The sequence below is a fragment of the Mangifera indica genome, chromosome 12 (genome assembly GCF_011075055.1).
Source record: "Mangifera indica cultivar Alphonso chromosome 12, CATAS_Mindica_2.1, whole genome shotgun sequence".
Taxonomy (NCBI): Eukaryota; Viridiplantae; Streptophyta; class Magnoliopsida; order Sapindales; family Anacardiaceae; genus Mangifera; species Mangifera indica.
The window spans coordinates 13,287,855-13,315,225 of NC_058148.1; the positions used below are offsets into that span (position 1 = coordinate 13,287,855).

The 27,371-nt window shown below is 34.1% G+C and overlaps 3 protein-coding genes across 8 annotated transcripts; 1 reads left to right on the top strand and 2 right to left on the bottom strand.

Moving 5' to 3' along the window:
* Nucleotides 1–916: 916 nt before the first annotated feature.
* LOC123193000 (katanin p80 WD40 repeat-containing subunit B1 homolog KTN80.4-like) lies at nucleotides 917–10,876 on the bottom strand. Of its 3 annotated transcripts, none has more exons than XM_044605743.1 (18): nucleotides 10,482–10,876; nucleotides 9,990–10,120; nucleotides 9,456–9,573; nucleotides 8,917–9,143; nucleotides 8,735–8,837; nucleotides 8,176–8,246; nucleotides 6,967–7,041; nucleotides 6,736–6,879; nucleotides 6,446–6,623; nucleotides 5,461–5,982; nucleotides 4,530–4,586; nucleotides 3,450–4,447; nucleotides 2,727–2,852; nucleotides 2,546–2,620; nucleotides 2,309–2,421; nucleotides 1,968–2,084; nucleotides 1,789–1,857; nucleotides 917–1,405 (listed from the first exon to the last, which is right to left on the bottom strand). In XM_044605743.1, the coding sequence occupies exons 1-18, from the start codon at nucleotides 10,504–10,506 to the stop codon at nucleotides 1,345–1,347; spliced, it is 3,210 nt and encodes a 1,069-aa protein (XP_044461678.1). In that variant the 5' UTR covers nucleotides 10,507–10,876; the 3' UTR covers nucleotides 917–1,344. The 3 variants fall into 3 exon arrangements, with proteins under 3 accessions (XP_044461678.1, XP_044461680.1, XP_044461681.1); XM_044605745.1 differs by lacking the exon at nucleotides 10,482–10,876 and adding an exon at nucleotides 10,236–10,334; XM_044605746.1 differs by lacking the exons at nucleotides 9,990–10,120; nucleotides 10,482–10,876 and having other exon boundaries at nucleotides 8,917–9,148.
* A 2,511-nt stretch (nucleotides 10,877–13,387) lies between these two features.
* Nucleotides 13,388–19,558, bottom strand: LOC123193643 (protein STRUBBELIG). Of its 4 annotated transcripts, none has more exons than XM_044606701.1 (17): nucleotides 19,184–19,556; nucleotides 18,699–18,828; nucleotides 18,546–18,617; nucleotides 17,944–18,009; nucleotides 17,755–17,826; nucleotides 17,588–17,659; nucleotides 17,435–17,506; nucleotides 17,282–17,347; nucleotides 17,057–17,122; nucleotides 15,976–16,343; nucleotides 15,786–15,868; nucleotides 15,464–15,694; nucleotides 15,056–15,327; nucleotides 14,730–14,865; nucleotides 14,310–14,440; nucleotides 14,006–14,162; nucleotides 13,388–13,825 (listed from the first exon to the last, which is right to left on the bottom strand). In XM_044606701.1, exons 1-17 carry the CDS (start codon nucleotides 19,281–19,283, stop codon nucleotides 13,763–13,765), a joined length of 2,157 nt encoding a protein of 718 aa, XP_044462636.1. In that variant the 5' UTR covers nucleotides 19,284–19,556; the 3' UTR covers nucleotides 13,388–13,762. The 4 variants fall into 4 exon arrangements, with proteins under 4 accessions (XP_044462636.1, XP_044462635.1, XP_044462637.1 ...); XM_044606700.1 differs by having other exon boundaries at nucleotides 15,786–15,883; nucleotides 19,184–19,555; XM_044606702.1 differs by lacking the exon at nucleotides 19,184–19,556 and adding an exon at nucleotides 18,919–18,937 and having other exon boundaries at nucleotides 15,786–15,883.
* Nucleotides 19,559–25,381: 5,823 nt separating this feature from the next.
* LOC123192545 lies at nucleotides 25,382–26,606 on the top strand. The gene has a single exon (XM_044605130.1). It carries the CDS (start codon nucleotides 25,587–25,589, stop codon nucleotides 26,565–26,567), a length of 981 nt encoding a protein of 326 aa, XP_044461065.1. The 5' UTR covers nucleotides 25,382–25,586; the 3' UTR covers nucleotides 26,568–26,606.
* Nucleotides 26,607–27,371: the final 765 nt, after the last annotated feature.

Below are 27,371 nucleotides of genomic sequence, written 5' to 3' on the forward strand. Positions count from 1 at the left end.
GTGAATGTGATTTTTAAAATTGAAAATATTCTTTGAGTGGCCATTTCATTCGCCATGACCGAGAGTTAAATTATTATGAACATCAATTAATTATTTAGTTATTAAATGGGTATCCACCGACACTAGTTCATGAAATTCAGGATTCCGAGAAAGTTGTGAGACATGGGGAAGGTTAGGGGCTGCCTAAATTATAATTATTCCAGGCAATATTTTATGAAGAATTTATAAGTAATTAATTCCTTGTTATCTTAACAATAATATTTTATAGACCAATGCACAAGCCAAGAATCTTGTCTCACTCTCTCTTTCTTTTGTTAATTTTATATCAGCCTAAAAATACTTTGTACTTTCTTTTATGTACAAAACAAATAGATTGAAGGGAAAATGGTATTGCCCTTACTTTGAGTTTGACTGTTTGAACCCTCTTGGTGAAGGGTCAATACTTGTAACAAAACAATAATAATTCATTTCATGTCACATTCAGAAATCTAATTGCTTAACAAGATTATTATTTGTTAGGAAAATGATTTTGCAAGCATTTGAAAGCAAGGTAAATGATGTGACTCTTCACTAACATGGATTAAATATGGCTTACCAAAATAATATGAATTATGTTTATGGTAATATATTTGGGATATTGCTCATAATAACTAAATTTTTGGGTTCTAAGAAATCTACACCTCAAATTTTTATACCAACAATTCTTTTAGTTTTAAATTTGGCGAAATTATCCTATATTTAAATTCAATATTAAGTTTTTTTTTTTTTTTGGGTCAACTTGAGGTGGAAAAATGTTATTTATACCAACTAGGGGTGGGAAAATGTTTTTAGGCCAAACCTTGGGTAGGAAAATGTTATTTACTCAATTTAATATTTAATATGATAATCTCTTCACATGCCAACACAAGTATAAATCTGATGGGAAGATAGGGAAGTATACGTATTTGATTGATCATTACAAATACAAGATGCATATAATGCATATACTGGACCATACTTGCATTCATTTAAATGGAAAATTACACTTCATCTGGAATCAAAGAATCATGCTAGGAAATTTCCCGCACGGTAGCAGAAGGCCAACATTGAAAGGTTTTCCAACTTCTGAAAATGCAGGTGCTGGCTGCTAAATGTATGGCACTGCTGTTATCTTTACTCAGGAGAATCTCGACCTATGGCATCTCAGAGACCGAGGCAAGCCGCTGATGAAAGCGAAATGTATGAAGCAGCAAGACATAATTGTGAATACACACAAAAAGATGTGGAAATGCCTAGTATCTGGTTAGTATCGGCCAAGCTGCTCTTAAGAGGTTTTGCAGAATCTAGTATTGGCTTGAGGATTGCCTATGATTCTTGAAGAACTAGATTCAATTCTGAAGCACATTTTCCAAGCAAGCCACCCCTCCTGTAGTAAGACCGGTGAAAAATAACTTTTAGATCATTGGGCAAAAGATTGACAACAAATTTTGAACAGGTGTAGCTAAAACCTATAGTAGACTTGATACACAAACTGCATAAATGAATACATAAATAGTATAGGAGAATCCTCCTGACTCATGCAGAACTTACAATTCATCAGCGTTCGGGTTCATTTGTGGTAAATTATTAGATTTGCAGTATTTACTAATTCTTGAAGTCATTTAGAGTTTTAATGGCTTGTGCTTTGAGCATCAAGGTAAAGTTAATACACTCTCATAGGAGAGGTAGAGTGATCGAAGTAGTTCAGCAAGGAACACCTTTTCTTTGATCAGTGCATTTCAGCTTACAAATTGAAGACAGCATACTTACCTTACAAGAATTGGGAGAATTTTCTGGATCTTCTGAAGATGTACAAAACACTGCTTGCAGCATTCTCGCCTGCATGCAAATATTCAAAGAAGAGAATTACACAGCCAATAATTCACGGTAACTCAAGGAATCAAGAAATTACAAGGTAAACAACAATATTATATTAACTAATGATATACCTTTGCTCTAGGTGAAGATCAACACCTACAGCAGGAGGTGCTGAAACGGTTGAGCATATCATTGGGCCAAATACTGCTACAAGTTTCAGAAGCATCTCCAATGAGATGTTTGCATGCCTGTGAATTTGCAACAAAAGGAATTAGTCAATTTGAATTTAATGGACCGTTGGAAGAACAAAACATTCCTACAAATTTGTAACCCATGGTCAAACAAGGATATTTACAAGTGAACTGTTTTCCTAACTAGTCCAGAAAACATATGTGAGAACAACACTAAGATGGTCCAAAATCACTGGTATATAGAACCCCTAGCATTACAAGTGCACAAGCTTACAATGTACCTTTCCATCTTGCTGTCCAGTAGACCAACAAGCACAGGAAGCAAGCACAAAAATAAATCCAAGTTGAGAATCTCCATTTTCTCCATCAGGATACTGATTGTATCAGCTTGCACCTGTACAAGGAATGGTTAACTCTTAGGAAGATCAAATATGTGCACAATAAACCACTAGAAAACCAATTATAACCATCAGAAACAGAATAACAAAACAACTTGAAGACTTTTACTGAATACTTACAGAATGATCTGGCAGCTTCCTCATGGCACCAATAGCACCTTTAATGTCATTTTTTTCCCAAAAATGTCGAACCACCTGCCAGTAAAATTAGAACTAACATCATACCATTTCTAGCTAAGTAATGGAACAATAATTGTACAGCCTTGGTAACTAATAAACATGAGTGCCTAGCAAAAATCACCTGTAATTTTGTCAAGCGGGACCGAAGAGTACTTATGAATGCATCATGAGTTTGCATCAAAATTTCAATAACTTTCCCATCATTTGCAGAGGTGGTATCCCTTCCTGAAGTTTGCAGTTCTTGATACTGTTGAATATCAAACATAAAGTGAAATTATATACATGTGAGGAATCTAAACATCTCAAAAGCATTTGCCAATCCCTTTAAGAAACATTTTCTAGAGATTACAGTGTTATTTGATTGGAAACTCTTATTATGATTTCATTACAATACTTCAAAAATACAAAAGTTTTATGAAGGCATATATTTTTCAGAAATGGAACAAAATATCTACAGCTAAAATTATTTTCTACAACTATGCTGGTTCTGAAAGCAGAAAGCATTCAGATACTCTAAATTATCCTGTGCCTGAATTGACTAGGTCATAGGGAATTGGCCCAAGTGGCTTATCTAAATAACTGTGATGATTTGATGATTTATACAGAAACAATTTCTAGCATCGAAAACCTTCATCAGTCCATATTGACTTTGATGAGACACAGACCTTATTCTTTAAATTGGAACTTTTTAACTAGAAGCTTAAATGCCAAAAAAATCTCCTGTTCAAATTTTTGCTAATGAAAAAGATTATGCATCAACTTAGATTTAAGCCAAAGAAGGAAACATGCACAGAAGTGAAGAGAATAAATTTTTATTTTATGTTCAAGGAGGCCAGAAACCTACCAGAATGGTGGGGCTTTCTTCAGCTTCAACCATCATGTGAGAGCTTATAATAGTTGCTTGCTCTCCATCACTCCTGTTTCTCACAGGAGGAGCAGTATTACTTACCTTCTCTTCACTGTTCTTACATCTCATGTAAGTAGTCGCATTAGTTGGTAGGTCTTCGTTGTACTTAAATCTCATAGAAGGGATAACCTTGGTCAGTTGATCTTCCCTTTTCTTAAATTTCACAGGAGTAGTATTATTTGCTTGAGTTTCACTTCTTTTGAATCTCACTGGAGGGGTAATGCTAGTCACTTGATCTACACTGTTCTTAATTCTCCCAGAAGGGGTAGTACAAGCCACTTGATCTTCACTGTTCTTAAATCTCCCAGGAGGGGTGGTACTAGCCACTTGATCTTCACTGTTCTTAAATCTCCCAGGAGTGGTGATACTAGCCACTTGATCTTCACTGTTCTTTAATCTCCGAGGAGGGGTGGTATTAGTTGTTTGATCTTCACCGTTCAAAAATCTCCCAGGAGGGGTAGTATCAGATTCTCGATCTTCACTGTTCATAAATCTCCCTGGAGAGCTAGTGTGAGTTGTCTGATCCTCACTGTTCTTAGTTCTCACTGGAAGGGTAGCATTAGTCATTTGATCCTCAATGTTCATAAATCTTACTGGAGGGGTAGTACTCGCGGCTTGATCTTCACTATTCTTAGATCTCACAGGAGAGGTAGTATTAGTTGCTTGACCTTCATTGTTTTGAAATCTCATAAGAGTGATAGAGTTAGTTGTTTGATCTGTATCTCTATCAATTCTCATTTGAGAGGTAACCTTAGCTGCTTGATCTTCATTGCAACCAAGTCTCTTGCTAGGTGTGATAATTGTTGTTTGGTCTTCTTTTCTACTAACTGTCCTCTTTAGAGTGGCATTAATTGCTTGATCATCATTGGTATTAAATCCCTCTCTTCTTTCAAACCTCTCTACCAGAGAGCGTGTCCTTCCCCGTACAACTGCAACTGCCAATATGAAAAATTTTAGAGGAATTAGTTATCAATTTATATATTCCTGAAAACTGCACAGTACAAGGCAATGACAAACCTCCATTGACATATTTGACAGACTGAATTCCATTGCTGTCATTAAGTGATTCATCACCTGAATGAAACAGGAACATTAATAAATACCTGTTATAGTATAGATTTCTTATAACAAATACAATGTTCAAGATAACGAAAACTGTGAACTGAAAAGATAACCTTGTTTCACCTCATACTAACAAGTGGGGAGAAATGAAATTTTACAGCAACAACTAAATAAATGTAATGCATGAGTCATTCTAAGCCTTTACTTTTATAAGAAAAAAGTAAGAATCAAAGACATGATTCATAGTCTTACGGAACCCTTCATGGGGTGCATATGATAAATGACTATAATGAAACTCCAGTTTTCACCATAATAATAATAATAATATAAATAGAGAGAGGTGTAGCCAATAACTATTCTAGCAAAAGTAGTCAAGTGTAAAGTAAATATCAACATGAACACAGGCAAACTATCTTGTCAAATAATTTATAGAAAAGAAAAACTTTAAATCAGGTCTAGACGCATGCTTTAGGGTGGAGGATACTAAACAGTCAAGTAACATCATCTTGAATATATGTGACTGAAAAGCTGGTAAATAGATGATGCTAGAGAATAAAAATGTAAATGGAAATGAATGCATCTGAGAAAGGAAAAAGCAGAAATATCTGAAACAAAATGACTTGAGAGTGTGCTCTGCTTCCATTATTAATTGCACTTAGGGACTGTGGGGACAAACTGAAATTGCTAAGTAATATTTGCATGTGTTTTAACTAAATGCAGCAAGGGAATGGAACAAGTCTTCGATGACTAAATGAAGTACAGAAGCAGAGGATTCTCGCTAATAGAATAAACCAGGAAAGAAGGTAATTGATAGAATAATTATAAATAAACATAAATAATTTTTTCCCAATTAGACATCATTGCAATATATGAACCAATAACTCACAATTTTCTTGATTCAAAGGCCCTTGCAGAGCTACAACTTTTTCAATCTTCTCTGTAAAACTCTTAACATCAGAGTCCTTTTCAAAGGATTTTCTAGCTCCATCTAATGATACAAGCTGAGTTTGGAATTTTGGATCCTTTGCACTGTCCACTTCGTCCTTCCCACTACTAAAACTTCCAGATTCAACAGGTATAGACAGCTTTTCAGCTTCAACCTTGGTAACTGATGGCCTCCGTATATGAGCTGGCCGGAGCAGCATACCAGGTTTTGTCTTAGAAAAGGCAATAGATTCTCTGCTAGAATTGGAAGAGTCTTTCCCAGCAGGACTCTCACAAGGTACAATACTAGGAACAACAAAAGATTTAATAATTGTCTGCGCATTAGATTTTGCCTGCAAATCTATTGCAGGATTCTGCTTCTCTGTTTGCAGATCAGTGATTTCCTTGGAATCCACAGGGAGTACAATTTTGGGAGAATCCAAAGACTCAACTTTCTGAGAAGCCACAGGTTTTCCACCGCTAGCTTTTACATGGAAAATGAGACAGCACATTAGGAGAAATGATGTAAAACATTACAGGAGAAGATAATTATACAAAAGTAAAAAAAATGTTCGTCATATGTAAAACCAGAACTTAAAATTAACAGTACGTCTACCATAAATTTAACACAGTCCATGGCCCTAGTTGGCCATTTCCTATTCATCCACATAGGCCAGAAACCAGGACATCTTAAAGGTTGGCAAGTAACCAAGCACAAAGATTTTCAAAGCAAACATGACGGATAAGACGAATTTTGAAAAAAAAAAGTTTAGAGACAGGACCAGACCAAAATCTATGAAAGGTTGCTTTCTCAAATCCTAATGCAATAAAATAAGACCCGACAGGAAGTTTCCCTTTGACATGGACCATTTGGAGAGTCGTCAAATTTGCATTTAGAAAAAATAAATTACAGTATTCTAGGAGAAGAATATCACGGAAAAACTTACAGTCAACATATATGGTCTTTATCTCCTTTGTGCCATAATCAGGAGACCTGCAGCAAAAACTGGAAGTGGATCTAATGCCACTCCCCACTTTCTCTGAAGAATAGGAATCGGAGGGATTAATTTTCTTCTCAGAACAGTCATTTTGCTCAGGTCTCCCAGCTCCATATGGCTCAATATGCTGACACCAGAAAAAGAAATAAAAATGACTGAAGCTGTAGCAAGTTTTGACTCAACAATAATAAAAATGTGACAAAGGTGTAATCACACCAAGAAAGGAAACAAGCAAATACCGACACATCTGCTACCCAAACTCCAACAAAATTTTGATAGAAGGAACATCCCAAAAGCTTTCCGTCATTAATACAGAGATCATCAAGTGTTGACCATCCTATATCAATAGCATCGTGACATATAACTGGCTCCCATGAGTACACCTAAAATTTAAGAACATCAAATCAGATTTTTATGCTGTATTAAAAGAAAAATATTATGGATTAATTAGCGACTGAAAATATCCAAACCTTCAAACTATTATCCAAACCACAAAATAGGGTCCGACCATCAGGATGAAAGGTAATCGAGCGAACTCCAGTAGTCTGTAAACATATGTGTAGTACCAAAGTATTATCCAACTTTCCTAAATCACAACTTTCAGACAAAATAACTCTAAGTTGAAGAATTCAGAAAAATGAAACTACCAGACAGATATGAACCCCAAACTCAAAAGAGATTGATGATGGAGTACAAATTATACAAAATGCTTAAATGTTAACATCATAAGAAAGCAAATAGGTGTAACTTTTATTATAATAAATCATTGAAATTTTCCACAGCCATTTCCATCTCTGCAGCTATAGTGCAAGAGATGCAAATTCTAAACCTTGGAAACAAAGGATATAATTTGATTCTTTGTCTTTCAGGAAACAAGGGTTTCCAAGTAAGATTTTAAGATAAATACTGAGATGCCAACTGGGAAGGTTACTGAACCTATCCATGTAAAATAGGGCTTAAAGTAGGTCCAAGTTGAGTGTACCATTAACAAAGGAATGCACTAAAAAGTAGAGAGGCACTTGTTCGATGGACAAGGAGAACCAGCAAGAAGTTGATAAGCCACATACTCAGATAAAGATGGTCTAAGAAAACTCCCAGAAACATACAGGGTATAGAAGGATTCCAATTATATGCTTATGATTTTTTTTTTTTTTTTGGTTACAATAAAGACTACGTCCACATCAGCCTAAAAGCAGATAGCTCACAAGAGTATTTGTAACTATGCATGTCAAGTAAAATGCACCGAAAATATTTTTTTAAATGTGACAAATAAATAAATATGGCGACTCTGAAATACAAAGAAGGCATTTGGCAGCACAAAAATTTGATCTTCTTATCTTGAAAAATCACTCACATATATTCAGTGTTTCTGAATTATAGACAAGTTTGGCAATCGCAGCCTTTTTATAATGGAAAAAAGTAATGTATGAAGATAATGCATTGAACTTCAATAAATGGGAAGAAGAGTTTGTAGAAATGGTGATGATATTACTAATAGAACTTCATTGCATTTCACACTACAATTTATTGATAATTCAATCAAGTTTTTTTGGCAAAATAACCAGAGAAGGAAGGGACAGAGAATGGTAGATGGCAGCAAAGATGCCTAAAAAATAATAAATTTCTACCATATCACACTATGAAGTGGTTTTAGTTCAGAAAAGCATAAGCTCAAATACCTCAGGTCTGGTAGATCCAATCAGTTCAAAGGTTTCCAAATCCCAGAATTTCACAGTTCTGTCTGCCGAACCTGAAAAGTTTATTATCACATTACACAATATTTTAATCTAAGGAACTGATTAAACATGCTATTCAAGTGGCATAAGGGGCAAGGAATCTGAAACACAAGCAACAATATGTACAAGTAATTTGTGAATATAGAAGGAATAAAACTATAAGGCTGCAATCTTTCAATGCATTTATAAACAAAGACGTTGCATCAAATGTGACTTAGAAAAGGTCAAAATAGCTTTTATTTATGGTTTTTTCTTTTTTTTGTAGGTATCAACAATCGACATACTTCTTAGCAAAGAAGCCAAAGAAGACACTATCAGGTTGCTCTAAAAAAAAAAACAAATCCTAAATTTAATCAACTTTAGTATTCCAACAATGAAAAGTTCCTGAATTCTAGGATTACTAACATTACTTTTAGACAACCATACAGAGTATCCAAGGAACACTAGGCACATAAACAGGCAAGGAGAACTCATTAAAATTCCACAGATTTGATATACTCACCTGTGGCCAGGAGAAACTCAAGGGGATGGAAGTCTAAGGATTTAATTTGCCCTTCATGAAACTTAAAGTCATGCAAAAGTTTTCCAGCAGTAAGATCCCACACCTGCTCAATACCAACAAGGATACATGGATAAAAAAATAAACAGCAAGCAGCATTGCTGATAGTATGGTTTTATTTTTACCTTTACTACATTATCAAATCCACCGGACACAACCCAGCGACCATCAGGAGTGAATCTGATAGTACTAATTCCTCGAGTATGGCCCTTGTATGTGTGAATGCATCCTTTCTTCCTGATATCCCAAACCCTTAAATTTGTGTCCATGGACCCAGAAGCAAAGAACTCTCCAAATGGATGAAATTGAACAGCAGTGCAATTGGATCTATGTCCGGCAAGAGTGCGCACCACTACACTTCAAGAAGAATAATAAATGGATTAGAAGTTCAATAACAAATTAGTCCAAAACTACCTGATATGATAAAATGTGGATAGCCAGAGGGTCTCGATCCTCAAAAGATGAAGGCTAAGAATGAAACATCAACTCTAGATTGTAATATCAACCAAAACCATTAATATACCTAATCATTTAATGCAAAAATTAAATTCAATGTTTCAAAGTTAATATGCAACAAGTTCTACACCTCAGAGCTATTCAGTGTCACACTGACACAAAAAAAGACTCCAACTTTGACCACAGAAGATTAATCAATTCAACTTACTCTTTGCTTCTTCCAAATCCCACAGCTTTATCACACCAGCAGAAGCTCCGGCAAGCACCAACACTTCAGCTGAATCAAAAGCTAAAGATTCAACTGGACTTGTATGACCACACAGGCTCTGAATATAAACAATAAACACAATCTTAATCTCCCATAAACATTAATAATGCCACAATGACAAATCTCAAAATATAATTAAAAGCATAAATATGCTTAAACGATTACTAAAACTTGAGCAAATAATTAAATGCAATAATCTCGCTCATTTATTTGATTAGTCTTTACACAATGATAATTCTAGCCAAACAAAAACAAATTGAGAAATTCACCATTTTCCATTCAGTCATTAATTAACTACACTAGGTAACATTTCTTTTAAACACAAGAAAGCCATTTTGAACAAACTTTAGAACAAAATCACTTCACAAACGAAGAAGAATCAAAATTGGCTATGATTTGAATATAAGTGGAGTAGTTTTGTGTGTGTGTGTGTGTATGTACATGAAGAAGAGGAAGAAGAAGAAAGAAACTGACCATTAAAGAGGTGGGTTTCCCAATCGCCCAAAGATTGACATTGTGATCGTCCCCACCAGTTATAAGAAGCCGACATGCTTTCTTCCCAATACTCAGACAATTTACGTTCGCTGAATGTGCCGTAAATTCCTCTGCATTCATTTAAGTCAAGAAAATGCGAACAAACAAGTAACATTATCGCTCTACTCTTTGATCCCTAACTAATTGAATGTAAGATTTCGAATTCCCCTCAAAATATAATCCAACCTCGCAAAAGCTAACACTAGGCAAATATCAGTGAAAGAACTAATCCTTCAACTTTCTTTCACTTTTCCCCGTGTTCTCAGCTGCTAAACAGATCCTCAGCTAATTTTTAACAAAGAACAACAAATCAATTAAACAAAAAATAAAACAAGAGCAACTCGAATTAAACACAATAACTAAACTCAACGGTCAATCGAACAAAACAAACAACAAAATTCCAGCTGAAGCTTCAAACAGACAAAAGGATACGCAGCTTATATCCACGCTTGGCCATTTATTTCCGAAAATCCTTTAGAATTTGACGGTCGTCTTCGTGCAGCTGAAGAGAACAGAGAGTTGGATCCTCTTTCACGCCAACAAGTACAATAACAAGCTGCAACTTTATCGAGATTCGAATAGAAAAAACATATTTTAAAAAACAAAATGTTCGTTCAGTTAGAAATCCCGCTTCAAAGCTAGGAATTTGATTCGGTTCCGATGATTGAGATACAACAGCTTTAAAATTAATTTATGTTTTCTTTTTTGGTATTTTCGGACCGAGCTGCGTCGTGACGTGTTGTGTTTCTGAGAGACGACTTTCAGAAGAGAGAAAAACGACGGAGATTTCGGATTTCAGACCACGAGATGATTGGTTTTGCCCTGTTTTTTTTTTTTTTCTTATTAAATAATAATTTTCAAGTTGCTGAAGTTCCGTGCTGCAGTAAATGGTAAAAACACAACCATAGAGTAAAAATAAAGTAAATTGGTGGAGTAGGTCAGTGAAGGAGACGCACAAACAACATAGGGAAATAGTACAAAAACCAGACATTTAATGTCATTAATGTTAATTTGTTTGAACATGGGCAACCAATAGGTAGTGACGGGGAAAGACAATGAGATTCCTTCAAAAACACAACAATTTTATTTCATCATATGATGTTGACATAGACTGGTAATTTTAGTAATTACTTTTAACTGAGCTTGGGTAACTGCTTAAACCGCTAAACATCATTAATTAGTCACAAACCCACAATTTGTATTTGTTTGAATGCTCTTATTGATTTATAATTGGTATATGATTGATGGGTAGATTATTAAAATGGAAACCAAGAAGACAAGACAAGCTTCTTAATTTAGTAATTGATAAATCTTGGGACAACCCATGATCCCTTATTTCTAATTCTTTGTTGTTGATGCCATGATTTAGGAACATGTTTGACACTAACTTGTAGTAACCAAACTTCATCAAAACTTACTTTTATAAATTTTGTATGTTAATTATTAAAGTATGTTACATAAATAATTGAATAATATAATATATTGACCATTTTTTAATTCAGGTTTATCAGAAATCCCAATATGGTTATGATTGATTGAGGCATAAAATGTTTAGAATTACAACTCATTCTCAGTTGTCAATCTTTTTATCTTTGTTAGGCAAAAATTGGTCAAAAGTTGTTTTTGTGGAGGTGGTGGCTCTTAGGAGGATTTTTCATTCTGAGGCCAGAGGGAATGTCTCAACAAAACACATGAAATTTTAAGATCATTGGCCACACTCTTTGCTTTCTTTTCACCAATCACAATGTGAACTTTAGATCAAGACCCCACGTCCCACAGCGCCTCTCGTTTTCTTCCTTTCATATTTGTTTTAACTTTATTTTAAACATTTGGTCGATAGAGGTTGCATGAGTATGTAACCGATAGTTTGAGTGATAAAAAGAGAAAATTCTATTTATAATAGTGCATAAATTCAAATCTTCTATCACGATATTTTAAGATCAAACTCTTAATTTACATGACAAATAATTATACAAAAAATTGTTTTAATATAACAAACAACACTTTTCTGTCTTGAATTATGTTAAAATTTCCCATCATGCCACATAGATTGTAAACCAAGTAACTTAATTTGACAAGTCTCTGGGAATCTATGAACAAGCTTCAATTTTATGATGGAATTGTATGTTTTTAATGGTTTACATTAGGCCAAAAGGCTTATTCCGTCCCAAGGTATAGTAAAATGTCAAATTTATACTGTCTAACTTTAAAAAACCCAAAAACTCACTCATCATTTAAAATCTATTAAACTTTTCTGTTAAAGTCAAGGATAAAATTATTATTTTATTAGTAATATTAAAAAAATTATAATTTTATCTCATTTTTCTCTCTAAGTTTTGAAAACTAACAACTTCACCTCTACTTAAATATTTCAAGTTTTAAAAAGTGACTATTCCCCCCCCCCCCCCCTCTTCGGCTACCATTCAATCACCGACAACTTTCTCTTTCCACCCTCACAATTAGAATCTTTTGGTCGGCTACCTTGAAAGTTCATGCGACAAAGAGACACGATCTCTTCGTCTTGGAAGAGACGACAAAGTGATAATTGGAGAAGAGAAAAAAAAAAACCTTGGTGTCGAAGGGGGGGGGGGGATAATCACTTTTTAAAACTTGAAATATTTAGTCATAAATAAAATTATTAGTTTTCAAAACTTGAAGAAAAAAATAGATAAATTATAATTTTTTAAATATTATTGATAAAATAACAGTTTTTCCCTTGCCTCTAATGAAAAATTTAACAATTTAGATGATAAACGAATATTTGAGATTTTAAAAATTGATCAATATGAATTTGAAATTTCACTATATCTTGGATGGGAATAAGTCTTTTGGCCTTTAGTATAATTCTTTGCTTTGTTCTGCAGCTAAATCATGTGGGTAGTTAGGTTATAAGTCCACATCTCAATTCTTTTAACAAACCGAATGAACAAATAAATAGAAAAAACAACTGAGGAGCATTTGATCGTCTGGGAGCCGTCCTAGTATCCCACTTCTCATTTACTTCTTTGCTTCCATTTCTTCCTTAAAAGACACCATCTTCTGACCAATATTAACAGATTCAGAGTTTATCAGGATTTGACTAAATGTCAAAGAAGGAAAAATAAAACAGGTCAACATGGTTGTGCTGCAATTCCATTAATCAAGCTAAGCGCAATGCAAATCTAGCTGGACAAGTTCATGAAGTAATAAAAGTAATTACAGGATATGAAAACTACACTCTTACGAATGTAAAATAACTAATGACAGGATGTAATAGAAATAAAGAATGGGAAAAGGCTTGAGGATAGATTCCACCTGAGAAGAGGGAAGTTGGAACGATACACTCAAGAGATCAGACATGCCATAACCAAAAGCACATGGTTGTATTGAAATGGTACATGAATTTCTAGTATCATACTTTGAACCTTAAAATGGTCACATTTGCTAGAGATATTCAGAGGAAATATAAATGAAATAATTGTGTTACAGCTTCCAACAGAGAAGAATAGCCAAATAAGGTGATGCCTAGGAAAATATTTGGGTAAGTTATCTTTCATTCATAGACGATGGTTGAAGGCCACCTCAGGTGAGCAGCTGCATTAACAAAATTATCTTCTCCAGGGAGTTACCAATCAAGAACCAAACATCTTCTTTCTCATTTCCTAATTATGTTACACTTCTCATTCCCTAATTATGTTACACTTCTCATTCGAAAACTTGCATGGGTTTCCATTCTAAATCATTTGTAAGAGGTCCTGGACAATTTCGGATATTGGTGGTCTGAATCCTGGCTCCCACTGCAAAAATTGTTGGGACAAACAAAGTTCACATCTTTTTTTAAGAAATATGCAATTGTAATTTGAATTTTTGCACCATAAGAAGACTTAATGCCTTCAATGATTCAAAGGTGCAGCAGATGTCCCTCCAGATAATATAAGAGATGCCGAATACAATTTAAGAGCAGTAAGAAAGAACACCTGTACACATCGGGATATTATATCGGCAAAACGAGATAATGACTTGACTGGATATGCTCCATTTAGAGAAGGGTCAACCATTTTCGATAGTGCATCAATATCATGAAGCTGAGGAATTGCCCATCTAACCAAAGAGTGCTCCCCTCGGGGTCGTGACCTAGACATTTTTTTAATGAGAAAAAATTATCTTTGCTGAACCCAAAATTTAAATAACCAATAGATTAATTCAGATGAAATTGTGACACAAAACTTTGAAATGGCTGACGTGTGACATAAAAAGCAATATTTTATAGGGATTGCTAACCTGTCATAGGACTTCCGTCCTGTGAGAAGTTCTAACATTACAACTCCAAGGCTATAGACATCACTCTGGCATGTAAAACTTCCAGACTCCAATTCAGGAGCACCATAACCATTAGCAGTGCGCCCTGAAAACTAATTTTATGTGCACCAGTCAGTTAGAAATATTCCGTGAGCAGAACAATTGAACTTTCCAGTTCGTAAGAGAGAAAAATCTGTCATGCAAGTAATCTAATGAGTTTGTTCTGAAATTCATCAGTTTGCACTAAATACAGAATAATCACTTGGACAAGAAAAGAAAAAAAAGGGTTTTCACAGAGGTTTAGTTGCACTCCATTGATGTTCAATCAACGCAACTAGCGAGCACAATTTTAAAGATGGGCTCCTTTCTTTTAAAAAATTAAAATCATTATTAATATATTACCTCAATTGTGGAGCCAGATAATAGTAAATCTAAACCACAGTCTGAAACATGCACCGCAAGTTTCTCATCAAGGAGAATATTGGCAGACTTAAAATTTCGGTGCACAATGGGTGGCTGACATCCTTCATGTAGATACCTTAATTAGAATAGAAAAGAGACAAGTCAATTCATCAGAGAATATACATTAAGCAAATGACTCTTATAATAACATGCTATCTATAAACAGGGGACATGAGTTGTGCTTTGGGATCTTCTAGGTCTCTAATGGCTGTGATATATCTTAGCCAAGGAGTTCTTATTTATGCAAAGTTGATTTTGCTACTTACTGTAGGGCTCTTGCAGCTCCCAGTGCCATCCGGGTGCGCATATTCCATGAAAGCTTTTTATGGTTCTCTTCATCCATGTGCAATAAATCATGAAGTGTTCCATTTCCACAATACTCATACACAAGCAGACGTTGTCTATGCTCATTACAGTAACCAACCAGATTCACAATATTAGGGTGTTGAAGTTTAGAGATTCTAGACACTAATCCAAGAAACTCATCATCACTCTGCCGAAGACAAGCTGTAATTCCCAGTTTCTTGACTGCGACTAGCTATAAAAGAACCAAGTAGTAGCGACAGAACAGGTCAAAGGCAAGGATACAACCAAACATGAGAACCAAATCAAGTAAAACTGTCAAAAATGGTATTCCCAGAAATAATGCGATAGTGGATCAAATGAATCTCTACCTTCCCGTCTGGAAGCTCAGCTACATATACACTGCCCAGCAAGCCCTCTCCTATAAAATTTTCTTCAGAGAAACTATTGGTACACTGCTGAAGTGTTGCAATGGTGAAAGGAATAGTTGAACCACAGTTCAGGCTCATAGAAGGATGATGACTCCTAGTTACATCTGCAGGTGCAGGTGGTTTTGAAGAGACCTTCTCAACAATGGGTAATAGCAAAGGAGGTGGTGGCAGCTGCAACATATAAAATTCACATCAAGGAGATGATTTAATATCATGAGATGATATGTCCCAAACTTGAAGCAAATATCATCAAAATTATGACCTGTTCATCCTGTGGCTTTGGATTTATTCTTATATTGTCCACTCCATATCCATCTTGAGGCTTCATGATTGGCTCTTTAGAGACTGGTTGAATTGAGACTTCTCAGAGGTAAAAAGGGAAGAAAAAAGAAATAAGGATTAGAAAAAAGAAATAAGGAATAAGGGCTTGAGACCAACAATAGTATAACTACCTTTCTCCACTGGAAGATTTGGCTGTAAAGAAGATTTACTGTTGTTAGGATTCTCCCCAGAGGTTTTATGTGCACCCACATGATTCCTCTCAGGATCCTTCTTCAATTTTCTACCTTTGCAGTATCTGCAGATAAAGAGACAAGCTCCTAACACAAAAAGTATCACAGCCCCTATAACGGAAATCCAAATGACCCCCTTTGTTGTCAAAAAGTTTCTTGCACTTTTTAACTTTGGTGCTGTAGAGACAGAAGGCACTTCTGCTGGATTTCCAGGTGCATAACCAGGAGCTGGTGCCCAAGCTATAGATGGAGGCAGTGCCGTAGAGGGTGATGGAATAATAGTTGTATTAAAGGGATTTCCATCTTTTCTGTATACCATATGCTATAACTATCAATAGAAGAGAGAAAAAATACCAGAAAATCCTAACATAGACCATCTGGCATAACAACTTATAGATGCCACAAACATTTCCATCATATTAATACACGGGATCACAATCTCCAAGAATCTTATTATGTTCTCAAGATCTAAGAAATGGGAGCATTGCATGTTCTCTTTTTTTCCCATACTTATTTGATATAAACATTAGAGCTTATTACAAATTAAACATGTTAATGTTTATTTAAATACGAATGATAACATAAGCATCTAGAATTTGGGAAAAGGGCAGCCCATGTCTAACTCATATCATCTAAATAGAAATCAAAAACATCCTTCACTACTTTACAAGGCACCATCATAGTACAAAATCATTGTTAAGGCTACTATAATCTCCTTCAAAGAAACATTGAAAACTACCAACAATTATATAAATATGGGCCAAGAAGGGAAGCATCAATTCACAATATTTGATAACTCAAAGAATGCGATAAAGAACTCCAGGTTAGAAAGAAAGCATGCTTTGTAGCTATTCATATAAAAGATCTACTAAGGGAAGCATCAGTTCTCAATATATGAGGACTTAAAGAATGCAACAAAGAATTCAATGTTAGAAAGAAATTATGCTTGCAGCTATTTATATAAAAGATCCACTGGAATAACAGCAAAAAACAAAGTACAACTTATGTTTAGATGGTTTACCTGAAATTTGGAATAGTGAGCAAGTTTGCAGGTATAGGCCCTGAGAACAAATTGTTCTCAATGTTCCTACAGTGAAAGGAAATAATTTGTGAGTTACAGATGCCTGAATAATTCCTATCACCTTCAGAACCAAAGCTAAATCTTTAATCATGAAATTGATTAAAAGAAAAAAAGAGAGAGAGAGAGAGAATAAATCAGAGAGGAGGAAAGGTGGGTACAACATACAAATCAGTTAAGTGAAGGTCCTGTAGAACATCAAGGAACCCAGAAAGTTTGTTGTCCTGCAGGTGCCTGCAAACAATGAAGATACGTATGTAATCCATTAAGAAATAAATTGACAACATCATATCATTTTATTTTATTACAATCAATACTAACAATGTTTTGAGAGACGACAAGTCCACCATTGAGGGAGGCAGTTGACCAGTCAAATTGTTAGCTGACAGATCCCTGCAACATACTTTATTATCACAACCAAAACCTAGAACAACTAATCAAAGGATAAAGAGTGAGTTATAAGAAATTTCATACAAGTTAATCAAGTTCGTAAGCTGTTGAAAGGTATCAGGTATGCCTCCAGTCAAAAGGTTATTGCTCAAAGACCTGATGAGAATAAAGGTAAATTGATAAAGGCATGTACAACATGAAAACAACACCACAATATGACAATAAGATAAGCAAGCTTATTTAGTACTTACAAATCCAACAACTGAGATAGCATGGTCAATGATTCTGGGATGCTTCCAGTGAAATGATTACCTGAAAGAGAACTAAAGAACAGAAAAACAGAAACACCCGATTATTGCAAGGATATGTGCATGTAAGAATATTAGTAAAGAAATGCATTTGAAATCATGTATAGAAGAATGAGTGAGGTCCAAGCATACAAGTTCCTTATGGTAAGGGGCAAGTTGTTTGGAATACTCCCTCCAATGTGATTATTGCCCAAATCTCTGCTTTTCAAAATAGAACAGAAGTTCCATAAGTCTTCTGCACAGAAAAAATTAGAATCTTCCAGACGTATGCAAGTTAGCAAACAAAACATACTGTTGTATAGAAACTAAAGACTTCATCTTTACCAGCAGCTAAATGAAGCACATCTAGAGAAATTTAGAAGCTTCACAAGAAAGTACAAAATGATATTTTGCACCTGGAATTAAGTGCTTTTTTGCAGTCAGCTCTAACATGCCACGTACAAATATTAGCATCATTCAATCAGTTGAAAAATCTTCAGTTATTATAATGAGAACATTTATCATCAACCTAGATGACATTGATCAGATCTGGCCCCCAAGCTTCTTGTCAATATTACTTTCTTCCTTGGTAGACACTATCATCATTTAAATAAAGAAAGACAGCTGAATTACCAGCTTCTATAGACTATGTAAATGGTTGAGAACATACCAACTCTAAATAAGATATTTCTCGCCAATTTGATACTGACATGCACTCAACATATACATAATACACCTAATGAACTGCTACTTACAAAACTATTATTGATTTGAAGTCTCCCAAGCTATCCACCAAAGTTCCTCCCAAATTCATGCCATTGAGTTTTCTGTAAATCCAACAAAAAAGGTCATGAAATCTTATTGAAAATCATACATACAATTAAAAAAAAAAAAAAGGATCAACATACATTTCTGTCACATTTGAGAAAACACATAAGACGCCTTGCCATGAATCTCCACATGGGTCTCCTCCAAGGGGTAGCCATTTATCAAGAGGCGGGAACTCTAGTGCAACATATAAGCTATTTATTGCCGCAACTGTAAACCAATACGAAAACAAAATTAATAAAAATAATAAACCCATGTTATATCCATGAATTAATTAAACTGAACTTGAACAAAGGTAACCTTTTGCTTCATAAAACCCAAAAAAACAACCCTTTTAAAGATTTATCAAACGAAAGATAATTCAAATGAGAACTAAGCAACATACACATCAGTAAATTTAGAAAAAGTACCCACAAACATCAAATTATTTACAAGAGAAGCTTACTTAAATATTTGAATAATAAATAATAAAACCAAAACAGCCATCTCTAATTCTGACGTTTGTTTGTCAGGTAGTAAAAACAAGGTACGCAAATAAATTGTGAAGAAAAAGATAACAAATTACCGTCACGAAGGTCAGTTAACCCAGCACAAAACGGCGTCGTTAAAACAGTGAACACCACCACCACGAAACCAGCACAAACACCACAATTTGCACAACCCATTACGGCAGAATTCACCTTCTTACAACCCACTTCTCTTTTCCGGCGCACTTTCCCGTAAGTTGAAAGATATTTTGCTTTTTAAGGCATGAGGAGAAGAGAGACGGGTTTGAAATATAAGATTTCGCAAGTAGGAAAGCAGACGGAGGACGAAAAGAGAGTAAAATAAACACTTGAACAAAAGCAGAGGTTTTAGACTTTGTAGCATCAGAGTTTGTCCGTTCCAGTGAGTTTGATTGGGTTCCGTGCCCACCAGGTCAGTGAGTGAGCGAGTATCTGTTTAAAAAGAAGCTACAGCCAACGGCACTTAAAAGTCGGTCAAGAAGCTTTTTGAAAGTGAAAACCTTTTTTTTTCAACCAAATTAAACTATTTTTTTATTTAATAATAATATTATTTTCTTAATATTTCTGGGTTTATATCATTATAAGAAAATGAAATTCAGTTATTAACAAATAATAATCTTATCTAATTACCCAAAAAAATAATAATCTTATTTAATATATTAAAATTATGTCTTAAAATAAATTTATTAAAATTAAGAGTTTCAAAATGTGTATGGCATAATTTTTTTTTCTATTTCAAAACAATAAAAATGTGATTATCCAATATTTTTGAATTTGGATTGAAACAAAAAAAAATCTATTGAAAAAAACCTGTGGATAATATTTATTGTAATTAATGTAGGAGAGACAATTAAAAACATGTAAATCCATTATTTTTAGTGATAGTTTTTCTATTTTTATTGACTTAAAAGATCAATTAAACAACACGATTAGAAAGCTAAGTGATATTTTTTCTAATTTTTAAAGATAATTTCCAAATTTAAATTTAATTTTAAAGCTGGTAAATAAAGTAAAACAATAAGAAATTACACAAATGATATAATTAGGGGAGATAATTGAAAAATAACATTTTAGGAAACTATTTTAATCTTGTGCTTTCAAGCCTTAATCTCAAGGCTCCTAATTGTTTCTTAAATCTTAACCTACTAGATTATTAAATGGTTTTCTTGTCCAGATTCAAATGTTTTGGACATAACTTATCCTAATTGTATCTAACCAATTCCGTTTAAATTTTAAGTATTTAAGCAAATATATATATATATATATATATATATATATATATATATATATATATATATATATATATATATATTTAATAACCGAAGACTCCGTCCCATTAAATTCAAATTTAAGTATTTGATTAAGTATTTAACCAAATATTGAATTCTTTGTTTGCCCGTATTTATTGAATGAATTAATTCATAACACTAGTTGGATAAACTCATAGCATAATGATCAGTATTTTCTTTTAAGAGTGATTGGTATTCTCTTTTTTTTTTTAATAACTGGAGACCCCACCCAACTAGATTCAAATTTAAGTATTTAACCAAATATCGAATCTTTTTTTGCCAAACTCAAGACATTGTGACCAGTACTAAGGATTCACTTATATTTGTTGAATAGATAAATTCAATGCATCGATTGGATAAATTCAGTATACCGGCCTATAATCATTATATCAAATAAATTAAAGTTTCATAAGCGTGATAAAGACTTAAACTTAAATCTTCACTTTAAAAGTTCTAATATTTGACTAGTTTTATTAACTCTTAGGGTCAATATTAAATTCATCTATGTTAGTAAAATTTACAATTATATCCTCACTTTGTATGAGTAAAAATAAATAGTTTCATTCATCAAATTAATTATATAATTATGGTATCTTTCTTTAATTTAATAACATATTATAGGCCATTTTTTTATTAGAAATACGAATTTATATTTTATAATTAAAACAATTGATTAATTTTAAAATGTTTGGTACGACTCACCAATAGAATAGACATTCCAATTGCCAATGATAAAAAAGAGAAAAAAAAAATTATGTATTGCTGGGTTGTCTAATTAATCAGCAGTTATTTTACTAATTAATCTGCCGTAGAGGTTGTTGTTATTCTTGCCTTTCACTCTGCTCCAGCTTCACTCTTCATTAAAATATGCAAAAGGATGAAAGCAATTTAACGGCTCTCATTTGTGTGACATATGAAGAAGCCTCAATTTCTGCAATAAAAAGAGGAGATTGATGAGGGATGGATCCATGGTTTCTTCTAGTGTTTACTAAAGTTAATCGGAAGATTTCAGGATGATGAAGGCGGGCGAATCAGATTGAATAGTTTCTGGAATGTGAGTTTGGTGGTTCAATAATTAAAAGGAAACGCGTTGCTCTAATCCTATTCTTCTTTGTATTGTGCTAAAATCACGCTGCTCAACATCACATCAAGCCTTGACTTGTTTGGACGCTGCCAATTAGTCCAAAAAGAATTAATTTTTCCCCTCTAAGATTTCATGTAATTTCAAACTCATATTTTTAATTTTAAAAAACTTAAATTTGTATTTTAAAACAAAATTTTATTAAATTTATTAGTTAAAATTAATGATAAAATCATTATTTAACAAAAAAAAATTTAAAACAAAAAATTTATCGCATTTTTTTTCTCGATTTGAAAATCTAATAACTCTACCCACCCTCTCATCCAAAGTTTAAAAAGTGGGTATTTCTCACATAAACCTATGATTTTTTCCTCTTTCCAACTGTAATCACCGACGTTTTCCTTTTCTTTTTCTATCGCCAATGAAAGAATACCTACGAATTAAGATGTCAATGATCGACAAACGACAGTGAATAATTGAAGACCAATCTTCGTCTTCATGGAATTGTCATTGGACAACGAGAATCAACCCATTTTCCATCGATTCTGCTTTGAAAGGAGACGAATCGAACAATAGAAACTTTGTCTAAAGTTGATTCATCACAGTCATTCGTTGGTCATCGACGTCTTAATTCATAAGCCTTCCTTTGTCAACGAAAGAGAAAGAAGAAGAAGTCATCAACGGTCGAAGATGGGAAGAGGAAAAAAACCTAAGTTTGGAGAAAAAATGTCTACTTTTCAAACTTTATGTAAAGAAAAATTATTATATACTTCAAATTAAAGAGAGAAAATGCGATAACACTTTAGATTTTTAATTTTTTTTGGTTAAATAATAGTTTTATTCTTAATTTTAAGGGAGAAATTTAATATTAGTTTGTTCATGGGTAATATTTTATATTTTTAAAAATTGAAAAATATGCATTTTAGATTACAACTAATCTTGGGTGGGAACAAATCTTTTAGCCCTACAAATTATTTGGTCATAAGGCAACCACTTGCATTATTTTGAAAATAAAAATAAAATTTAGGGTGGCCATACATCAATCTATAAATGCCCACGCAAATTTGGATAGATTTGCTTCTCTCTTCATCCAATTATTTACAATCCTTTGAAAGAATATAATGAAATGTGACAGTTTTGTTATTCAAAGCTAAAGCCCGAGGGCCTAGCCTAGCCCAAGTTTATAAAAGGCCGAAGGAGTATTTCCCACCCAAATATTGTTGTTTTTCCAAGTACCCTCTTTTAATTTTGAAAATCTTAAATATTTATCTATGAGTAGGTAAATTTAATGAAACTCTAACCCCTTAAAATTTTATCTCTTTTCCCCCCCTAAATTTTAAAGACTAAAAGTTTTCCCCAACCTAAGTTTTAAAAAATGATAGTTTCCCCTAAGGTTTGGTTTTCAGATCTTCGACACCAAATCCTATGTTGTTGTTGGTTGTTTATCCCTCTTGAAGCTTCCTCTCTCTCCGACGGTCTTTATCCACTCATTTAAACGTCCGATCAACATTGAATGAGGCTTGGAAGATGACGGGAGATGAAGAGCTTCATTGGGGAAGACGAAGCTCTTTGTCTTTCAAAAGAATGCTTCTTTTAAATATATAAAATTATGTATATAAATTTTTGGTATATAATTTGAATATATAAATGATATGTTATTATATACTTGAATGAATTTAAATAAGATAATAAATCATATCTAATCATATGATAATATATCATCAATATGCTAAAAATGCTTATTAATTTCATTTACCTATCGAGAGAAAATGTTACGTACACCAGAGGTTGCAAAATAATTAAAACAAAGTCTACGACAAAAGATAGAGGTGGCAAAATGGGTGCGTCACCCATGGATAATCCATCTAAATACAAGTATGAATTTTAGACTTTTGAACCCAAACCTACAAATAATTAATTTTTACGGGTGGGTTAAGTATAATTGTAGGTCACCCATTTTTTTATTCATTTTCTTTTTGCATTTAAACATCAAACTTATAACGTACCAAACACAAATTTTACATATTTTCTCTTTTTTTGATATGAAATGAATTTAAATCCATCTAACATTGAAAAATTTGTTGCATTGAAAACAAATTTTAAAATATATGAGCATTAAACATTTTGTTATAAATATTGATTTCATGTTTAATACCAAGATCCTTCAAATTTCTAAAAAATATTTTTATAATTTGAGATAAATTTTTGTCCTTCTATGAAAAACTTATGTATTTAAAAAAATATTAAAATTAAGAAAAATATATATATTAAAATAATAAAAAAAAAAAAAAATAGTAAAAAAATTAGTATTTAATAGATAACCCGTGAATCAATTCATACCCGTCAAACTGAGTGCAAGTTTATAAATCATTGTCCATATAACTCAACCAATTTTAACTCATACCCTTATCGTCTAGCCTGGCCGGCCCAACGGTTTGCCAGGTGTAGCAAAGGAAAGGGATGACATTTTTATTTCCAACGGGCAATCATGGTGTCTGCAGCAGCTGGAGAAAACGATGGTTTCATGCATGTGGATGTGGGTTAGCTTTACCGGACCAACTAAATGTGCTTATCAACAGTCATTCATGCATTCACACCTATCTACTTATTGGAAAAAAGAAAAAATTAGAATATATTTTAAGTAGTGAAAATGGGGTTGAAGAGAAGCATTAAAAGCTAATAAAGCAGTTGTTTGGGTATACACTATTATTGTAGGGTTTTAGTTATTGAGTTATGCATGGTCCCATTGGCAGAACAACTTTCATGTCAAGGCACAGGGAGCTGAATTTGTAGGTGCACTATATTTGCTTTTGCTGCGCAATTCGGCGATGAATTATTGATGCAAAATTGTCATAACCTTGATTTCTCCTTCACATCAACATCGATCGGTCGCAATTACAAGTTAAGAATAGGTGTAGGATGAGGTTCCAAAAGATACATCAAGAATTAATGTCACTGTTATTTAACACTTCATGCTAAATATACTTATGTATATGATTCTTCTTCTTTTTACCTGCTTTTGCAGGCACCGTCTTTGTCTCCGCTTTAACGCCATATAAACACCGTATCCCAAAGGCGGCGACACCGCTATCTTTTTCAAATGGAAGATATGGAACAAAATGTTAGTTTATGGTTGCCGAATTTGCCTGTTGGATCGGTAAGGCCAAACGGCCAGGCCACGATCTGCTGGAAACTAGCCAGTCCAATGCAGCCAAGCCTTCTTTCCTGGCCTCACAATAAGGCTTTTTGTCTCCTTCTACCATCATTGTTTTTCTCTTCAGTCTCTTTCTCTTAATTGAAATTTATGTTAAAGGATTTAGAAGATGAATTAATATTTAACTTTCCTTATAAGGGAAAGATAAATAGATTTTTCAAATTTCAAAATATCATTTCATCAAAGTTATAATATATATGTATATATTATAAAATTTCGTATTTTTTTTAACCCACGTGGATAAAACATTCCCATTGGTCCACTGCTCCACAGTACAGTCAGTCCATCTTCAACCAGTAGTTGTACTAATAGCCAATATTCACCGTCAGATGATCTAATCACCCCACACACGTGTTGCGTCTTGATGGACGTATCGTTTAATTTATCAACACCCACTTCCATCACATGTATTGACGGCTGTAAACTTCGCAAAATACTAAAGAAGAACATGCACAGCCACATGATTTAAAATTTCCGGTCAGAGATCAAATCTATGATAAGACAATACATTTTCAAAGAACCCCCAAATTATCTACTAAGAAAAATTCACCCAAACACCTCATGATAATAGTTCAATTTAGGGGGGTTAATGAAGTAGAATAATTTATTTTATAAAATTTTGTACAAAATGTTACAATAAATTCACTCCATTGACGTCACCTCCCTTATAAATGAACTCTATTCCCTTCTGCTTAATTACCCCGAACACTTCTCGTCTTTTATTTTGCAACCAAAACTTGCTCTGTTGACCATATCTCCTCCTGAGAACCACCGTCCTCCGCCGTCAATGACTGTCAAACATCCCACTCATCTCGTTAACTCAGCATTGTCTCATTAACAGTCGTAGAGCGTACAGAGATCGCTCTTGTGCAAAAAAAATGGGTTGTTGTGTCAGCAGTGAAGCTTCTTCTATTTCAAAGAAAGACGAGCTCGTGAACGGGGGATCTAATGGGTCTTCAAAGGTGAAAGCTTTTAGTCACGAGAATAGAGCGGCTCCACCGTCAGTGGAGGAAGAAACCGTGAAAGAAGTTCTCTCCGAAACCCCCAAACCCAAACCCCAACCTACTCCCTGCCCGAAACCTGACCCAGATTTGACTGCCAACGTCAAACAACAAGTGCAAGAAAACAACTTTTTCAATCAGAACCCGGCGGTTTTCACCAAGATCCAAGAAAATCACCAGCTTGAACAGCTAAAGCACAAGAACGTGGCCAAGAAACAAGAGTTGAACAATGTGAACGAAGAAAATATGTCTGAAGTGTCGGAAGTTTGCAGCTTGAGCTTCAGTGAGAGCGTGTCAACGACAACAAATATCACCGATAGAAGAGAGAATGAAGAAGATCAAGAAGTGATGCAGCAAAACAGAATGCGGAACAATAGATCTCCGGCGAAGTTTACGCAGCAAAGAAATCAAGATTTTCGGGTCAGAAAAGACCGGGTTGTAACTCAGTCACCCACCCGAAGATTCGAACAATCACCGGGTAAAAGAAACCCTACCGGATCAGTGAGGTTGGTCCAGAGTGGCAGAGAAGAACCGGGTCGGGTTCCGAATCAATCAATTGGAAAAAAATGCAGAGACACAGGTGAAAGCTCCGGAAGAAGGTCCAGGTCACCGGCTGCAACCAGATCTGCAGCAATTGGTCGGAGCCCATCTACAAGAAGAACGATCCAGTCTCCGGGTCGGACCAAGAATGAATCGGGTCAAAATGGTAGCCATAAACATACTAATAGCAGAAAAATCGAAAGCCCTAGCAAAACGGAGAACAGGTGGCCAAGTAATGATCAAAATAATAATAACTCAAGTACAAATGAGTCACTTGAAAACCCACATGTCTCCCTGGAATGCTTTATTTTTCTGTAAAGATGATGAATTTTAATCTACTTCAGTTCATTCTGTTCACGTTTTTTTTTTGAGTCAGAGGACAACATTTTAGCCACTTGAATACGTTATGACATAAATACATGTTTTTCTCTGCAATCGAGGTGAAAGATTGCCTTTACTCTGCCTTAATAATTTGACAGACTGGAATGAAATGAAATAAAATTGAAGGGTCCACAGGAGACTCTGAGGATCCTGGAATTGAAGTACTGAGATTCAGCTTTCGTATTAGGCTGAAGAGAGCATGACATGAAGCAACCCGTATTCTCATGTGGGAATCTCTAATTTTTTAGGTGATTTTGAAGTATAATAAAAAATAATTAATCACATGAATAAATTACAAATTAACATCTCAGTTGTATATATAAATTCGTTTGGACATAGTTTTGGTGCTCGTGATAACACTGAGGAAGAGCCGTTTGGCACTGAGGACAAAATACAAATACAAAATGTATTTGTGGTCCTAATTGTATTGTAATTAGCCGTTATTTGCAGAGTCTGGGCTGTTCCCTTTGCAAGTCACTTTCATTATATATAAACAAAGGATAAATCAATGACTGGTTCTAATGCAATCAAATGAAGTCAATTGAATCAAGAATGTGCCAAAATTCAAAGTTCAAAATTTAAGGTGAAGTTCAGTTATTCACCATCTGGGTAACTTCAATTTTTTTGGTTTAGCCTATTTGAAAAAAATTTTTACTGTAAAGTAAAATGGATGGGGATAAAATTGGTTTGATTGTTGTAGTGGATTAAAAAGAACAAAATACACAACAAATGGACCTAATA

Bases quoted from the DNA above. Each gene is read 5' to 3' on its own strand.
- LOC123193000 (XM_044605743.1), bottom strand. From the start codon at position 10,506: ATGGCCAAGCGTGGATATAAGCTGC. The intron at 8,247-8,734 runs GTGAGTATATCA...TAAACTTTTCAG, and splicing joins TGAGTTTCTCCTGGCCACAG to GTTCGGCAGACAGAACTGTG. The intron at 5,983-6,445 runs GTAAGTTTTTCC...TCCATGTAAAAG, and splicing joins AAAGACCATATATGTTGACT to CTAGCGGTGGAAAACCTGTG.
- LOC123193643 (XM_044606700.1), bottom strand. From the start codon at position 19,283: ATGGGTTGTGCAAATTGTGGTGTTTGTGCTGGTTTCGTGGTGGTGGTG. The intron at 18,618-18,698 runs GTATGTTGATCC...TTGGATTTACAG, and splicing joins TTCTCAAATGTGACAGAAAT to AAAACTCAATGGCATGAATT. The intron at 14,163-14,309 runs GTTAGCAATCCC...AAAAATGTCTAG, and splicing joins GGACGGAAGTCCTATGACAG to GTCACGACCCCGAGGGGAGC.
- LOC123192545 (XM_044605130.1), top strand. From the start codon at position 25,587: ATGGGTTGTTGTGTCAGCAGTGAAGCTTCTTCTATTTCAAAGAAAGAC.